The following is an 18,002-nucleotide window of genomic DNA, read 5'->3' on the forward strand; positions in this document are numbered from 1 at the left end:
TCATTACTTTTTTCTACTATACTGCTCTTAAGTGAGTAAATACAATGAGGCCTTACGGGCCCGTGAGGATAATCTTGTAAGTTGAGAATGTATATTGTAATCCTTAGGGCTGCACTGTCCAATATGGTAGCCAGCAGATATGTGGCTATTGAGCACCTGGCAATCAATGTACCTATTCCAAACTGAAATGTGCAGTAAGTATAAATGTATCAGACTTCAAAGACTTAGTATCAAAATAAAAAAAAAAAGGGCTCATTAATGATTCTTCTATACTGAGTCCAAGTTCAGATGATACATTGTATATATCAAGTTAGATAAAATACATTATTAAAATTAGCTTTATCTGTTTTGCTTTACAAATTTAATATGCCTGCTAGAAAATTTTAAATTATATATAGTAGCTTAAATATTTTTGTTGGAAGAGCAAATTAAAAGAAAAAAAATAACACAAAGAGTACAGCTAAAAAGACAAAATGTAATAAAATTCTAAAATACTTGACTCATCCAAAAGAAAGGCAGGAACAAAGGTAGCTAAAAAAGCTAAAAGAGGAAGTAAAATAGAATATGAAAAAACAACTGACTAATTGGCTAGAAATCAAGAAAGGAGTACACAAGGAAAAATATATGAGACAAATACAAAATAAGTAGCCAAGATGGTAGAAACAGCAAGATAGCAAGCTTAAATTCATCCAAACAATGTAATTTATTACATTAACTACAGGAAAAAATGATAATTTCAAAAAATACAGAAAATACATTTTGTAAAACTAACTCATTCATGATTATAAAAATACTACTCAATATACAACTCAGCTATATCTGTATGCTATTAATGAACAATTAGAAAATGATATAATCGCTTCTCGGCCTTTTGGCTAAGATCAAGTGTAGTATCTGTTCTTATCAGTTTAATATCTGATACGTCCTCTATCCGAGGACAATATATTAAATGGATTTTTGGAGCAGGGAGTTGGAATAGGAGCTTGCTCCGTCCACTCCACGCATCGACCTGGTATTGCAGTACTTCCAGGAACGGTGCACCCCCTACGGGGGGAAAAAAAAAAAAAAAAAAAAAAAAGAAAATGATATACTTCTCCTGATAGCATAAAGAAACATAAAACTTTTTAAATCTATTCATAACAAAAGATGTGTAAGAGTCTCATGCCCTACTGACTGAGCTAGTTAGGTGGCTTCAAAAGACGTGTAAGACCTTTACACTATACAAAACATTGCTGTGAAAAATAAAGACTTAAGTAAATAGATACGGCACATTTATAGAAGACACGTTCATTGAAGACTCAGTGTTGTTTGAGGTATCAATTTCCTAGTAACTGGTTACAGATTCAACTGAATCCCAACAGACTTTTTAATAGAAACTGAAAAGCTAAAATTCATATGGACATTCAAAGGACCTAGAATTGCCAAACATCTTGAAGAAGATGATTTACATTATCTGATTTCAAGCCTTACAACTGAGGCACAGTAATTAAGATACTGTAATTCTAGGGTAACGAAAAACAGATTATTGAAACAGAAGAGTCCAGAAACAGATCCACACTTATGGGGTCAACTGATTTTCAAAAAACTGCCAAGTAACATAAAAGGGAAAAGATGATTTTACAACAACAACAAAAAAATGGTTCTTGAACAACAAGGTAAAGGAAAAGAAAAAAAGGAATCTCAACCCTTACCTCACACCACATAGAAAACTAATTTCAAGATGGATCACAGATGTAAACACAAAAAATAAAGAGTGTAGAAGACAACACCGAAGAGTATTTTCATGACTCTGGGGATAAGCAAAGATTTCTTAGGATACTGCAAGTACTAACTATAAAAGAAATAAAATAAATCGATTTAATGAAAATTAAAAACTCCACTCTTCAAAAGAAATCATTAAAAAAAGAAGCAAGCAAGTCACAGTCTGGGGGGAAATATTCATAATGAGAATGCCTACAATGAAACATATTCAGAACACACAAAGAACTCTTTCAACTCAATAAGAAAACTAACCAACTTTTAAAAATAAATTAAAGATATGAACAGACTTCACGAAGGAAGAGACAATAATGGTTGATACATGAAAAAGTGCTCAACATCATTAGTCATTGGGGAAATAAAAATTAAAGGCACAACAGGATAGCACTGAACACTCACAGGAACGGCAAAAACCAAACATACTGACACCATCAAGTGCTAGTGAGGATGCGAAGCACCCAGAAGACTCATACATTGCTGTCAGAAGTGTGCAACGGCACAACCACTCTACGAAATTAGAGGTATAAACCCTATGAATCGGCAATTCACTCTAAGTTATTAAGAAAAATGAAAACATGTGCCCACAGACACAAAAATATTAAGAGCAATTTCACTTATAATAGGCCCAAACAGGGGCTTCTCTGGTGGCTCAGTGGTTAAGAATCCACCTGTCAGTGCAGAAAACATGGGTTTGATCCCTGGATCAGAAAGATCCCCTGGAGAAGGAAATGGCAACCCACTCCAGTTTTACTGCCTTGGGAAATTCCATGGCCAGAGGAGCCTGGCAGGCCACAGTCCCTGGGGTCATAAAAGAGTCAGATATGACTTAAGAGACTAAACCACAGCAACAAAGCCCCAAATAAGAAATTATCCAAATGTCTATCAGTAGAAGACTGAATAAACAAACTGGGGTATACTCCCTTAATGGAACACTATTCAGCAATAAAAAGGAATGAGTTACTAATAAACGTAACAACAAATATGAAAACTTTACATCGAGAGTGTCCCGCAAGAGTACATAACATGAGTCCACTTATTTGAAATCTTATAACACACAAAACTAATCCACAGTGACAGAAAGCAGTACGGTTGCCTTGGGCTCACTTACAGTTTGGGGACTGACTGGAATAGGGGACATTCTGGGATAATGAAAGCATATTCTGTCTTGACAGAGGAGTGGATTACACCAGTAGATGTGTTTGTCAAAACTCATTAAATCATAACAGTTAAGTTCTATGCAAAATAAACCTTGACTTAAAAAAGAGATACATAGTTAAATGGATTCTACAGCAAACTTTAACACAGTAGCAATTCCTGGTATTACTGGCTCTATAAAAAGTCAATGGAATTTAAACTTAAAGTTATATATGTAATGTTTTTAATCTGAAAAAAAAGTTTTAGGTGGTAAAATGGTTTTTCATAGTGTTGCTATTGTTGTTCACTTGCTAAGCTGTGTCTGACTCTTTGGGACCCCATGGACTGCAGCATGCTAGGCTCCTCTGTCCTCCACTATCTCCCAGAGTTTGTTCAAATTCGTGTCCATTTTCATACTACCAGTGGATCTGAATATCTATTCCTCAACTACTAATACTTTCACTTTTGCTCTTAAATACGATTTCTAGAAAACAGAATTCCCTTTTTTCATTACACACCTCTGGGATCATTATTAATCATAATCAGAAATGAAATGGAAATATGTGATGATGCTTAAGGTCACACAGTTTTAACTATGTGGCTGGTGATATGAAGAGGTAGATAAGAAGGGTCATGTAACTGTACACATAGTTCCATGTATTTTTACTACAAAATAACTTCATTGAAACAGATTCCAGAGACTAATGAATTTAAGGCAAATCTAGCAATCTTACCTAATACTGGAACCACAGCATAACATGATGCTAAGAATGCTTCTGTGGGAATGCCACTGTCTTCCAGAAGTTCAATGTCACTAAAGCTAAACAATTTAGTGATACAAAGGAGGAAAGATTAAAAATACAACATTAGCATACTCTGCAGTTCAGAGGTAGTCATGAAAACAGCTGCCCCTCTGCGAATAAATCATTTAGCCTTATTCACAAACACGACCCAGTGATTGTTTTCCTATTATAACACAGTCTAATAAAATCACTTTCCAAAGATAATGCAAGCTAAAACTTATTGACAGCATATATTCTTGCAATCCAATTCCTTCTTATCCACTGCTTCACACAAGCTGAACAATAAAGCAGACATGTGGTACACCACAATCTCTATTCTGGAGGAAGACTGGTATCCAAGTGTCAGTGATTTGAAAGAGTAGAGAATACCTGGTGTTCATGGTACTAAAGAAAGTTGGGATGACTTCTTGGTCTTCTTCCCAATGGGATTCTGGAGAGCTGCTTGTGGAGTACAATTCAGGCTGTGCCAAGTTGCTGTCATGATTTCCCAGGCTTTCCTCTCCAACTTCCTTCATCATTTCACCCTGGACTATATAGTAGAAGATACCTATTAGTAACCTTTATTTATTACAAAGTTTAATATATATACATATTCATTGTTGAACATTTCTAACACAGAAAAGTGTAAAGAAAGAAAAATCAGTGAGTGAAATATTACACATCACACACAAAATTGGGTTTAAATATATGTAAATTGTCATCCAGCTGCTTTTCACTATTTTCATTATCACTCAATACATTTCAAAACATGATTTTAATGATCATATAATACTGCATAATGCTTATGTGAAGGGCATTTAGGTGGTTTCTAAAATTTTAGTATTGTAAATAGAGTTGAGCCTCATTATTAGTGTATTCTATCTTTGCAGATTTGCTTGCCTGTTGAAGTTTATTTGTAATACTAAAATCAATGCTTATGGCATTCTTGCAGTCATTCTAGATATGTGCAGAGTGGTAAAAAAAAATTGAGTCACCTCACACACATGTTCCCAGCTGAGGCTAAACAAGGTGCTACTGCCTTCTTATCTAACCTTTCATACTGTACACAGATGTGTTTATGTAGTGCCATGTTTTTTGCATTTGTGTGCATTTCATTGTTGATTTTGTGTGCATTTCATTGTTGATTTGTTCATTGTTGATTACCTCCAAGGGTAGTGCTTTCTAGTGTTCTAAGCATAAGAAGGCTGTGATGTGCCTTATGGAAAAACACATGTTATTTAATATATAAGCTTATATAAAATAAGCTTTGTTCAGGCATGAGTTATAGCGCTATGCTGGGGGTTCAATGTTAATGAGTCAACAATATAAACACAGTGTCTTTTTTTTCCCTTTGGGAGGAGGGATATGTTTTTATTTTCTTTCTTTTTAAAATTTTTATTGGAGTATAGTTGATTTACAATGTTGTGATAGTTTCAGGCATACAAGCAAAGTGAATCAGTTATATATACATATATCCATTCTTTTTTAGATTCTTTTCCCATATAGGCCATTAGAGTACTGAGTAGATTCCTTGTGCTATACAGTAGGGCTTTCTCAGTTATCTATTTTATACATTGGCGTGTGTGCTGAGTCATTTCAGTCATGTCTGACTCTTTGAGATGCTACAGACTGTAGCCCCCCAGGCTCCTCTGTCCATGGGATTCTCCAGGCAAGAATACTGGAGAGGGTTGCCATGTCCTCCTGCAGGGGATCTTCCTGACCCAGGGATCAAGCCCGTGCCTCTTACGTCTCCTGCACTGGCAGATGGGTTCTTTCCCACTAGTGTCACCTGGGAAGCTTTCAAGAACCTCACCATGTGTTTCCCCCAGGAGCAACGGTTCAATATTTGCTAGTTCGGGGTCTGCAGTAACTGTATAGAACACAACTTTCACGAATCAGGAGAAGTGACCATAACATCATAGAGGTCTTCCCTGTCCACAGATCCCTGTCCTTAGATCGACTATTCCCTGAGGACAGGTTCCTAGAAGAAAGTTACTGAGTCAGATAAACCAGAGTACTGTCTTAACTGAAATTCTCCTGTCTTTATTATTTACTCAAGGGATAAGACTTCGGTGATGTATGGACTGCTAGGTGCAGATTAACAGCTATAAAGATGCATCTTTTCTTTCCCCTACTCACCAGAGGAGATGAGGAGAAAACTTTCTAAAAAATTTTATTTTCAAACTATTTAATACTTACTTATAACACAATTAAAAGCTCTAAGACGGTTGTCATGGACTGATCTGAAGTTGGTTTTAGTGATTAGAGACAATGAAATTAGTAAATCCAAAAGGGCAGCATTTTCAACTACAGGTTATTACTTAAATTTGAAATTTGGTTTGATGAACACAGTAAAGGCCAGGTGAAAATATGATGGTGGCTGGTGAATTCTGTCATCCTCAAGCCTCATCAGAAATCAGGAGCATGGAAAGCTGAATTTCCATAATGTTGCAGACCCTTGAGTTTCACATTATAGTCTATGTTCAAAGGACTGAAATTCTGAGAAGGCTCTAACACTCATGCTCTCTACAAGTCAGCACAGACAGCTACAGCTCACTGAAGCCCATGAACATCACAGCTAAGAACAGTAAGTGGGAAAATCCCTCTTCACTCTGCTTTCTCAACATGGGGGTCAGACAGGATGGCAGAATGTGTCATGTGACCTGTGTTATCTAACCAACATCTGCCTCAGGAGCTACCTGGCACACTGTCTTGAGGTCAATCCCTAACAAGGATCACATCATGGATAATGAATCAAACCTCCACGATTCTTTCAGTCAATAGTTTGGTTCACATCTTTTTTGTTTTTACCTGTTATATTATCATCTGTATTTTCCTCACTTGATATGCTGCAATCTGTCTCCGCAGGTTTCAAACATAAGGAGCTCTTGTTTCTCACTAGGATTTCTTCATCATCATTTATTTCCATATTTAAAGATCCATTTTCACAACTGTTTAACTCCATTTGCCTAAAATTTTTTAAAAGGAAAAAAGTCCAATTACTTGGTTATAAATACACTGCACAGATGATCTTATTCTGAGGGTTGGAAGAAAGGGTTCACAATTACCAATTTCTTTTAACACTGATTAAAAAACAGAATTGTGAAATCAAGCCAAATCTCTCACCCCACCCTCCTGTACTGGAGCAGGCCTGACTCCAGGCTGAATGGCTCTTTATGTACCCTAAACTTACTCAAACTTCCTGCTCCCCACCAGCAACAGGAAATATTCACTGACAGCTCTTTGGTTTTCAAACAACTTTTCTACAGGTACCACATTTAACACTTCTCTCACTTTCCTCAGCTTCTCCCTGGGAGGTTTTTTCTATTCTCAGGTCTCAAATCACTGACTACTGCCATTTGTTTGCCTAGCAATTAACTGACTAGAAGCCACAAGTTGTGTTCCAGGAAGACAGAAAAAACTTGGGAGGACACAATACATCCTGAGACTCTGTTGCTCTTCAGGGTAACAGAAAAGGCTATTCAACATGCAAGTGAAATAGCTGATTCTGTTTAAGGGACAATCATAACACCTTATAAATAACTGAACTCAGCCAAATTAGAACAAAGACACTTTCTTCTAGGGGGCTTCCCTGGTGGCTCAGATGGTAAAGAATTCCTCAGATGCAGGAAACCGGGGTTTGACTCCTGGGTTAGGAAGATCCCCTGGAGAAGGGAATGGCTATCCACTCCAGTATTCTTGCCAGTATTATGCTAATAAAATTAAAGGGGGAAAAAAAGAATAAAGGGAAAAGGTCCAAGCTATGTGGTGATTCCAGAAAAACCATTTGTTTTGTAAAAAATACACTATATTTCAACTCAGTAATTAAAAATATGAGTATATATTGATGAAATGCTGCTAAGTCGCTTCAGTCATGTCCGACTCTGTGCGACCCCAGAGATGACAGCCCACCAGGCTCCCCTGTCCCTGGGATTCTCCAGGCAAGAACACTGGAGTGGGTTGCCATTTCCTCCCCCAATGCATGAAAGTGAAAAGTGAAAGTGAAGTCACTCAGTCGTGTCCGACTCTTAGCGACCCTATGGACTGCAGCCTACCAGGCTCCTCCGTCCATGGGATTTTCCAGGCAAGCGTACTGGAGGGGGGTGCCATTGCCTTCTCCATTGATGAAATACTTCAAAAGAAAAAAAATCTACAAAATGTTCCTTGTAGAAATATTTAGATCAAGAGAAAATTGTTAACCAAACTGAGGAACAATCTTTGTACTAAAGAAGCAAACAGTATATAAAGAGATGAAATACTAAATTATAACTTGAAAAGACAGATCCACAGACTATGTCAAAATATGGAAATGCTTATATGAAATAATAACCAAGTAAAGACCTTATTTAATAACTGGAACACAACTGTGTAAATATGTACTTTTTTCCAATAATTCAGATTTTTATATTACATTCTTTTTCCAACCTGTAAAGCTATCTTTTTATTTTTAAACAAAATACCACTGTCTTTTCTGATAAGTGAAGTGAAGTCGCGCAGTTGTGTCCGACTCTTTGCGACCCCATGGACTGTAGCCCACCAGGCTCCTCAGTCCATGGGATTTTCCAGGCATGAATACTGGAGTGGGTTGCCATTTCCTTCTCCAGGGGATCTTCCCGACCCAGGGATCAAACCTGGGTCTCCCGCATTGTAGGCAGATGCTTTACCGTCCGAGCTACCAGGGAAACACATTTAAATCAATGCTCAGCTCCTCCACAAGAGAGGAGGTTCCAACACTCAGGCACCAGAGAAATGAAAAGTTACTAGACAAAACACATAAGATCCATATCCTGGGGAAATGCAAACCTCTTCACTAGTAGTCAGTGCTGAATTAAAGTTTGCATTGCTTCAGGCTCACCCAAAAGAGGAAAATCAGAGACACTGTTTCCCTTGGTATCATCTCAACCCATGAGAAAAACCACCACATGATAAAAATATTATTTAAAAAAAAAAAAAACAAGGAATACCGATATCCTTATTTTTATATTTTTAGAAAGAATAAAAAACAAAAACTGTTACTGTACCTTTCCAATGAATTATGAATCGGTACAATAGGATGTTTCATCTTTAAAAGAAGCAAAGAAAAGAAAGTTCACATGTTAAAACTCCCAATAGAATATATTTAGGGTTTTATCCCATATGAGAGTGGTAAATATGATCATAACACACACTACCCTACTCAAGAGGAATCATTTTAGGTCCTGCCAAAAGAAAGGAGTCACTGAATCCAACCAGTCTTTCACAGTTATTCAAATAAGGGTACTCAAATTTCCAAGAAAAAGAAAAATGGTCTTTTGAAGGACCGAAATACGATATTAAAATGCTTGGATATTGAAATGCTTGGCTTTCTTGTAATTACAATCACACTCATTGCAATATTATTAAATGCCAAACTATGACACAGCGTTTTACCAAACACTGGAAGTATAAAGATTCACAGTACAGAGTGCTTGCCCTCAAGGTAATTTCAATACAGACTGAGGCTAAAACAGGGGTACGTGTAGAGGAAGAACTCTTCGCCCAACTAAGGCATTCAGGGAAAGAGATTAAATTTTGAAGGATGAGTAAAAGCTAACCAGGGAAAGACATGTGAGAAGGGCATTCTTGGTACTGAGAAATGGCCCAAAGAAGTGCGGGAGCTATACACAGTTAACAGGTTTAAACCTGGTTATGACAAAAAAAAAAAAAAAAAAAAAAGGTTGGTGATGTGGGAAGCAGCTAAGACATTTTGACTTTAACCTGTAGGTAATAAGGGAATCACAAAGTTTTAGGTGGTCCAATTTACACTGCATGAATAGAAATACTGCAGACTGCCTGGAAGAGTAGGCAGAAGACAGTTAGTTACAAGGTTACCACCAATCTCAACAAGACTCACTGGACAAGGAGGCTGGAGAAAAGAGGGCAGCTACATCAGAGAGAGAGAGACAGACATGTCTAGGTGGTAAAACTGCCAACAGTACCTGAGGGGATATGAGAGACTGAGGGCAGATATAAAAGTGCACATAAAGCAAAGTCCACTATAGTTGCCAAAGGTATCTCATCAGTTGCCTTCCTTACATAGCAGCTCAGTCTATCAATTTCTTAACTTTCCATTAGGCCCTGCTGCAGCCAAGTTGAGCTGGTCTGTTACCTTGTTGGACTTGAGCATGGCCAGCTGAGGTGACCCTGGAGGCGTGCGGTAGAGCAGCTCAGAAGTGAAGGCTGCATTTGCAATCTGCATGCATTCTTCCAAAGTCTTGAGAAAAGTGTTACAGGTTGATTTCAGCAGAGTTCCCACATCAATTCCCTCCTATGAAATAACCAGGGTGGAAGATGCCTTTACTTTGCTAAAAAGGAAAGAGCTCAATTGCGGAATAGTCTTAGAGGTTTTATCCACCACAAAACAACAATAATAATAATCCCATCTATTTTGCTGGACAAATATGTGTACCAGTTATAAAAGAAAAAGACTAAACAAGTCTAATTTATCTATTATCCATACGCAAGCCTTACCCTCAGCCTGCCCTTCATGCTCACCCAACACTCCAGCTGAAGGCAACAACTTCTATATGACAGCAATATGTCAGGCACTGAGCCAGCATGGAGTTTCTTGTCTATAAGAGGTGGCAGACACCAGAGTCACATGGACTGACGACAAGTGGGATCAATGGAGAAACATTTTCTGAGTAAAAAAAGAGCTTCCAGAAGAGAAGCATTAGAAACCAAATTATGACATTGTTTGCTTTCAGAATGGGCTTTTTGGCTTTCAGTACAGATGAGTCTAATAGGTTTTTACAACTGGAATTCTTTTGAGCATCAAATCATTTTTTTCTCCAAGTCATTTCACTTTCTCAGGGTGATATTGGATACTGATACTAATAAGTTGTTCAGAAAACAGGCCACCCCTAGATTAGAGAGTATGGTAAACACATCTTAGTGGTGTTAAAGCTATCAGATTTGGCCCAAGATGGAGTCACTCATGCTAAGCCTCACATCAGCAAACCAGAAATGTAGCCACATTTCTATGCTGGGCCTCCCAGAAAAAGCAGGCCTAGGTCAACCAATCAGTGCTTGCCTGCTCAGTGCAAGTTACTGACCTGGCTCCAAGACTTCCCTTTGCTCCATATAAGAAAAGTAACCTTGCTTTAACCATTTAGGAAATATCCACTATGACTTCCTTGTTCCTGCTCACTTTGGTCCACAGAAATCTCTAGCCTGGTACAGCTCTTCACCGCTCCTTTCTATCTGGATGGACTGGATGCTGCTCAATTCATGAACTGCTGAATAAAGCCAGTAAGATCTTTAAATTTTACTCAGTTGAATTTTGTTCTTTAACCATGACCCCTATATTTTCTTTAATTTATTATTTCTAACAAGTGAGATGTTAATGGTTATGAACCACTATGATTCAGATACCATTACAATGTGTGATTTTTTTTCCATACCACCAAGAAATTCTTGGGACACCAGCCAGGTGTCCTACAGTTCCACACAATTTACCTGGAAGTAGTGTCAGGTCTCACAGATTACATGCTCAGTCCACAAGATTGCTTCCTACCCCCACTTCAGACACCAATGGCAAGTTCAGGGTGTCACTTGTGCTACTGACTGACCTAGCATAGACTGAAGATTCCAACAACCCCCTCCTTGTGTTTGACTACTTTACCAGAGCAGCTCACAGAACTAAGAAAAACATTTTACTTACTAGATCACTGGTTTATTATACAAGGGTATAACTTAGGAACAGCAAGATGGAAGAGATGCACAAGACAAGGCATGTGGGAACAGGCTTGGAGCTTCCATGCTCCCTTGACTGTGCCACTCTCCCAGTCAACACTATTTACCAACTCAAAAGCTTTCTAAACTCCATGCTTTGAAGTTTCATTAAATGGGCACGATTGATTAAATCATTGGCCAAGGGTGACTGAGGTCAACCTGCAGTCCCTCTCCCCTCCCAGGAGGTGAGGGGGTAGGAAAGAAAGTTCCAACTCTACTTGGTAGGGTCTACTGTCAACCAGAACCTCCACCTTTAGGCACTTTTCAATAGCTGCCTTATTAACATAACAAAAGACATCTTGATCACTTGCAGCGCAGTTAATTCCAATGGTTACTTTAGGAACTCTGTGCCAAAAACCAAAGACCAAACATACGTTTCTTATTATAAACCACAATAGGGCTTCCCTGTTTACTCAGTGGCAAAGAATCCACCTGCCAATGCAGGAGACCCAGGAAAGACAAATATGTCTTCAAGAAAATGGGAGATATCAAGGGAACATTTGATGCAAGGATGGACACAATAAAGGACAGAAATAGTAAGGACCTAACAGAAGCAGAAGAGATTAAGAAGAGGTGGCAAGAATACACAGATGAACTGTACAAAAAAGATCTTAATAACTTGGATAACCACGAAGGTGCGGTCACTCACCTAGAGCCAGACATCCTAAAGTGTGGGGTCAAGTGGGCCTTGAGAAGCATTACTATGAACAAAGCTAGTGGAGGTGATGGAATTCCAGCTGAGCTATTTCAAATCCTAAAAGATGATGCTGTGAAAGTGCTGCACTCAATATGTCAGCAAATTTGGAAGACTCAGCAGTGGCTATGTGCTGTGCTGTGCTTAGTTGCTCAGTTGTGTCTAACTCTTTGCGACCCCATGGACTGTAGCTCACCAGGCTCTGTTGTTCATCAGGATTCTTCAGGCAAGAAAACTGGAGTGGGTTGCCATGCCCTCCTCCAGGGGATCTTCCCAACCCAGGGACCAAACCCAGGTCTCCTGCATTGCAGGTGGATTCATCAACTGAGCCACAAGTCAGTTTTCACTCCAATCCCAAAGAAAAGCAATGCCAAAGAATCTCCAAACTACCATACAGTTGTGCCCATTTCACATGCTGCTGCTGCTGCTGCTGCTGCTAAGTCGCTTTAGTCGTGTCTGACTCTGTGCAACCCCATAGAAGGCAGCCCATCAGGCTCCCCTGTCCCTGGGATTCTCCAGACAAGAACACTGGAGTGGGTTGCCATTTCCTTCTCCAATGCATAAAAGTGAAAAGTGAAAGTGAAGTCGCTCAGTCATGTCCGACCCTCAGCGACCCCATGGACTGCAGCCTTCCAGGCTCCTCCGTCCATGGGATTTTCCAGACAAGAGTACTGGAGTGGGGTGCTTTCCTTCTCCGTTTCACATGCTAGTAAGGTTATATTCAAAATCCTTCAAGCTAGGCTTCAGCAGTATAAGAAACAAGCACTTCCAGATGTAGAAGCTGGGTTCAGAAAAGGCAGAGGAACCAGAGATCAAATTGCTAACATTCAATGGAACATAGAGAAAAGCAAGGGAATTCCAGAAAAACATCTACTTTTGCATCACTATACTAAAGTCTTTGACTGTGTACAACAAACTGGAAAAATTTTAGAGATTGGAATACCAAACCACCTTACCTGTTCTGAGAAACCTGTATGCAGGTCAAGAAGCAACAGTTAGAACTGGTTCCAAATTGGGAAAGGATTAAGACAAGACTGTATATTGTCATCCTGCTTATTTAACTTCTACACAGAGTACATCATGTGAAATGCCAAGGTGGATGAATCCAAGCTGGAATCAAGACTGCCAGGACAAACATCAACAACCTCAGATATGCAGATGATACCACTCTAACAGCAGAAAGTGAAGAGAAACTAAAGAGCCTCTTGATGAGGGTGAAGGTGAAAGAGAAGCATGAAAAAGCTGGCTTAAAACTCAACATTCATAAATGAACATCGTGGCATCCAGTCCTATCATCTTATGACAAATAGAAGGGGGAAAGTGGAAGTAGTGACAAATTGTCTTTTTTGGGCTCCAAAATCACTGTGGATGGTGACTGCAGCCATGAAATTCAAAGACACTTGCTCTTTGGAAGGAAAGCTATGACAAACCTAGACAGTGTATTATAAAGCAGAGACATCACTTTGCCAAAAAAGGTCCATATAGTCAAAGCTATGGTTTTTTCAGTAGTCATGTACAGATGTGAAAGTTGGACCATAAAGAAAGCTGAAGGCATCAGAATTAATGCCTTCAAATTGTAGTGCTGGAGAAGACTCTTGAGAGCCCCTTGGACTGCAAGGAGGATATCAAACCAGTTAATCTCAAAGGAAATGAACTCTAAATATTCATTGGAAGGGCTGATGCTGAAGCTCCAATACTTTGGCCACCTGATGTAAAAGAGCTGACTCACCTGAAAAGACCCTGATGATGGGAAAGATTAAAGGTAAAAGGAAAACAAAGTGGCAGACGATGAGATGGTGAGATAGTGTCACCAACTCAATGGACATGAATTTGAGCAAACTCCAGGAGATAACGGAAGGACTGAGGAGCTTGGCCGGCTGCAGTCCATGGAATCGCAAAGAGTCAGATATGACTTCGCAACTGAACAACAACAATGAATCACAATACCATAGCCACAGTTTCATCAGCAAGTTTCTGAGGCACTTACTATAAACACTTACTACTAATACAAACACTTACTATAAACACTTCTGAATTGAAAGTTGCTGCATTCACTTTCTCCTTTCCCTCTAGACCAGGGCTTCTCTTCCTTGGCTCCACTGGCATTTGGGGCTGGCTAATTATTGGAGGAGGAGATGGAGGGGGAGTGGCTCTCCTGTCCCTTCCAGATATCAAGCAGCAACTGGCCATCTGACCTCCCTCCCTTAGATGCCAACAGCACTTCCTCAGTAGTGACAACCAAAACTGTCTCAGACATGGCCCGATGTCTCCTGAGGGGCAAACTGCTCTGGCTGGAGAATCACTGCTCTAGGTTCTAACATCCCAGAAGCAGGACTGAAGTGTTTTGGTGGTCCTCCCGTTGCCCTCCCTCAGCATAGTGTCTTGTACACAACATGCTGAATTAGTAACAGAGCTCCCCTCACCCCAAAGAGTGAATGAAAGTGAGCTAAAACACTTTTATTAGAAAAACTTAGAGCACATATACTATTAGTAGCATAGTGCTATATTACCTAAGTAATTTAAAACTATTAATTATAATCTGCAGATTCTTCATTTTTGTAGGCACCATTTCTCAGATAGCTTCTTTGAGAGCAGAGCAGAGACCTCTCTCTGGTTAATGTGAACCATTCAATACACAGATTAACACCAGATACATCTTTTAATACATGTTTTAGAATGAGAAAATAATAATTTCATTAATAAGTGATAAAGATTTCAATCCTTGCTGATGATGGAGAGAAATAAAGCTGTGTCTCAATCTTTGAAAGCGCTAGTCTATACTAAAGCAGAACGTCTACCCCGGTGAAATAAACCCTGTTACAATCTCAACAGAGGTAACAGATACGCATAACAGACACACAAGATGCTGTCATCTTAGGGGCCATACCAGTAGCACAGAAACGGTGCTGTCAGACAGGTAAGGCTGTATTTTTAAAAGTTATGCAAACTCAGAAGACACGTATTCTAGTACATTAGTACTGAAGTTAAAAGTTCCAAATGTTATCAATTAATCCTGAATTCTTCCCAGGAAGGAAAACTATATGCTTCCATATGCTGAAATGCATACATTTCTTCTCTGTTTAAGTCTATCACTTTTTTCCTGTGGAAAGCAGTACATTCCAAGGTATGGATTATGTAAGAATGTGCATCACCGGTAAGCAACATCTGGTGCTACTTTTCAAAGACGAACGGTGTTTTACCTCAGAACTGGACACACCAGTTGTGGTCACTTCTTTCGTTTTATCTACTTGCTGAACAAGAAGATCACAGTAGAGTCTTAGTTCTGACATTTTGGTTTTCAAGTTTTCAGTGTTTTCAGCAAACTCTAAATAACAAAATGATGAAAATGTAATTATCAGAATAAATAACTGATATACTAGTTAGTATACTACATAGATAAAATATAATCTATGTTTAAAGTCAGATGTTTATATTATGGGCTACAGATATTATATAACTGAAGTTATGGGAGCAAGAAAAACAGAAAAAGGAGATTCCTAGCCTTCTGAAGTAATCTACATTATTTCTTGACCCAACATATTTAATAATCACCAGTACAGGAAGAAGGAGACATATACCTCTGATTCAACTGTGTCAGAACTGGGAACAGAGTCAAAGGTTCAGAGTTTTGATCTCAGTTCTGCCACAGATTTTCTATCTGTAAACTGGGGTCACAGCTATCTGCCTGCTAACATGGTGCTCAAAACTGGGAAGTAGTGGTCTGTAACATGCAATTACCACTAAGAAGGTAGCTCATGAGTCAGAGGACTGGTCCAGCACGCTGCCTGGAAAGGCAAATGGCGCCCTCTGCACGCCTGCTGCTTCTTCACTAGATCGGCACTCCACCCACCCTAGCACTGAGGGCTCGGCTACAGTCATTACTGCCTCTGTTTTCTTCTCTGTGAAAAAGCCAGCACATTCTACCTGCTATGAGTCAGAGCTCACAGAGTCAAGAATTTGCTTTTGACTTAGCATTAAAAGGGCTTCCCTTGTAGCTCAGCTGGTAAAGAATCGGCCTGCAATGCAGGAGACTCCAGTTCGATTCCTGAATCTAGAAGATCTGCTAGAGAAGGAATAGGCTACCCACTCCAGTATTTCAGCGTTAAAACCAACCAAGAGGCCATCTTACTGTGTCTACCTGAAAAGTGAAGCACATCTGCCATTATGTGTCACGAGAAAGGTCCCTGAAACACTTTTCCCAGAGGCCCCTCTCTCTCCTACCAATCTTTTCAGGTGTACACTTGGGGATACAGGGTCGGAAGGCAGAGCTCAGGCAGTAAGCTCTGGCACTCGTGACCTAGGACATATAGAAAGTTATGCCATGGTACTCAGGAGACCTGATGATGTTGAGTTAATGAGCATTAAGCAGCAGGAACCTGACAATTAAGCAGCCATCCACCCCAGGAAAAAGGAGGGGAAAGTGGGGTGTTACTGCAACAAACACTCAGATCCAAGGCTTCTCTGGCTCAGCTACCCTTTACTTGACTTTTGGTCAACTTTGTGCCAGACAAAGTACTAGGCAGTTTTATATCATCACTGATCCTCATGGTAATTCTTGTAAGGTAGGTAATTACCTCTTTCTAAAACATAAGGAAACTGAAGATGAGAGGTCCTATGCCAAGGTCACAAAGCCAGTACCCTACAAAGCCATGATTTGAACCCAGTTGTGTCTGGCTCCAAAACCTGCCCTCTTTCTACTACGACATGCTAAGAGAGAAGGGTCAGGTACAGATTGTTTAAGTTCCACTGAGATGTACAGCACTTGCATGACATAAAAAGCTGGCTGTGGCTAGGTGGTCAGAAGCAAGCTAACAAATATGGGAACCCAGAGATGCCACCAGGTGATTCCCAGTGTTCCCAAGCCAGAGGACAATCAATACTTGCCTTTTTCCTTCTGGGTCCTACTGTCTGTCAGGCAAGCCTTGGCTGACCCCAAGGCTACCAGCCACCGCTGTCTCTCAGCCACACTTCTGGCCTTCAGGTAGAAATATTGTTCCCCAGGGATGATCAGGTCCATGCGTGTGTTATCTACAGAATGAACTGGGAGCAAGGCAGAGGGAGGTCAGAAACCCAGAAGAGCCCTGTCTGGGTAGCCACTATTCTACCCAAACTCCTGAGCTTTACGGGGGCCAGTCACTGAGGACTTCTTCCAAAAGAGGATGCCAGCCCTCACAACTTCTCCTGGTTTATTTATCTCTTCCTAGAGGTCTCTGCTGATGAAGAAGGAAAACTCTGCAATTGGCTCCAAGGTCTCACCCAAGACTTTGGCCTAAAAAAGAAGTACTTAAATTTCCTCAGGATCTTTTAGAAGCAGAGAGAGGAAAAATCTCTCTTTTGGCCTGTGTGTGTGTAAAGCATGCTGCTATGCAGCCAAAAAGGCTTGATGCAAACAAGTAAGGATGTGCTCTTTATCTCCTTGGGTTACTGGAAAGCAACTGAACAGAGTATTTTTACTCTTCTACCTTCCTTTAAGTGTCATATTAAAAATGTAACAACTGGAAAGCAATCAAGAACACAGTACTTTTCCTTTTCTACCTTCCTTCACTCATTATGTAAAAAATGTGACAATTCCCTTAGAGCCTTTAGAAGAAGAAACAAGCAAGCCACACTCTCCTTCACCCTCCAAGTCCTGTGCCCCTAATTCCGTTCTAATCGGTTTCTGAGCCACACCCTCCCAGCACATCCTAAGATTCCTAAAACCAAGAAGTAAAGGCTGTTTATAGTCTGTTAGGTGTTTGCTTGTTTAGAGTATGGTCGTGGTGGTGAGAAGGTAGATATGTGTCCTGATTTAAACACAGAAGTGTTTTGATGTTACAATAAAAACACAAGGTTAGAAAATTGCCTCAAGTGCCAGGTGAGCAGGAGACTATGAAATGATACTA

The 18,002-nt window shown here is 39.7% G+C and overlaps 1 protein-coding gene and 1 non-coding gene across 6 annotated transcripts in view; one reads left to right on the plus strand and one right to left on the minus strand.

The window, feature by feature from the left end:
• The window catches only part of PLEKHA8 (pleckstrin homology domain containing A8), a 66,312-nt gene that overhangs the window by 23,786 nt on the left and 24,524 nt on the right, over positions 1 to 18,002 (minus strand). For all 5 annotated transcript variants that reach the window (XR_008717919.1, XM_055590485.1, XM_055590486.1 and 2 more), the window contains 7 exons: positions 17,005 to 17,160; positions 15,321 to 15,445; positions 9,802 to 9,960; positions 8,696 to 8,736; positions 6,486 to 6,643; positions 4,065 to 4,224; positions 3,627 to 3,712 (listed from right to left, as the gene is read on the minus strand). Coding sequence is in view for 4 of the 5 variants with exons in the window: in XM_055590485.1 (XP_055446460.1) it covers positions 3,627 to 3,712; positions 4,065 to 4,224; positions 6,486 to 6,643; positions 8,696 to 8,736; positions 9,802 to 9,960; positions 15,321 to 15,445; positions 17,005 to 17,160 (885 nt within the window). In the remaining variant the exon portion in view is untranslated. The remainder of the gene's footprint in view (positions 1 to 3,626; positions 3,713 to 4,064; positions 4,225 to 6,485; positions 6,644 to 8,695; positions 8,737 to 9,801; positions 9,961 to 15,320; positions 15,446 to 17,004; positions 17,161 to 18,002) is intronic.
• On the plus strand, positions 856 to 1,046 carry LOC129659749 (U2 spliceosomal RNA). The gene has a single exon (XR_008718223.1). It is a non-coding gene; the product is annotated as a U2 spliceosomal RNA (small nuclear RNA).

The sequence above is a fragment of the Bubalus kerabau genome, chromosome 8 (genome assembly GCF_029407905.1).
Source record: "Bubalus kerabau isolate K-KA32 ecotype Philippines breed swamp buffalo chromosome 8, PCC_UOA_SB_1v2, whole genome shotgun sequence".
Classification (NCBI taxonomy): domain Eukaryota; kingdom Metazoa; phylum Chordata; class Mammalia; order Artiodactyla; family Bovidae; genus Bubalus; species Bubalus kerabau.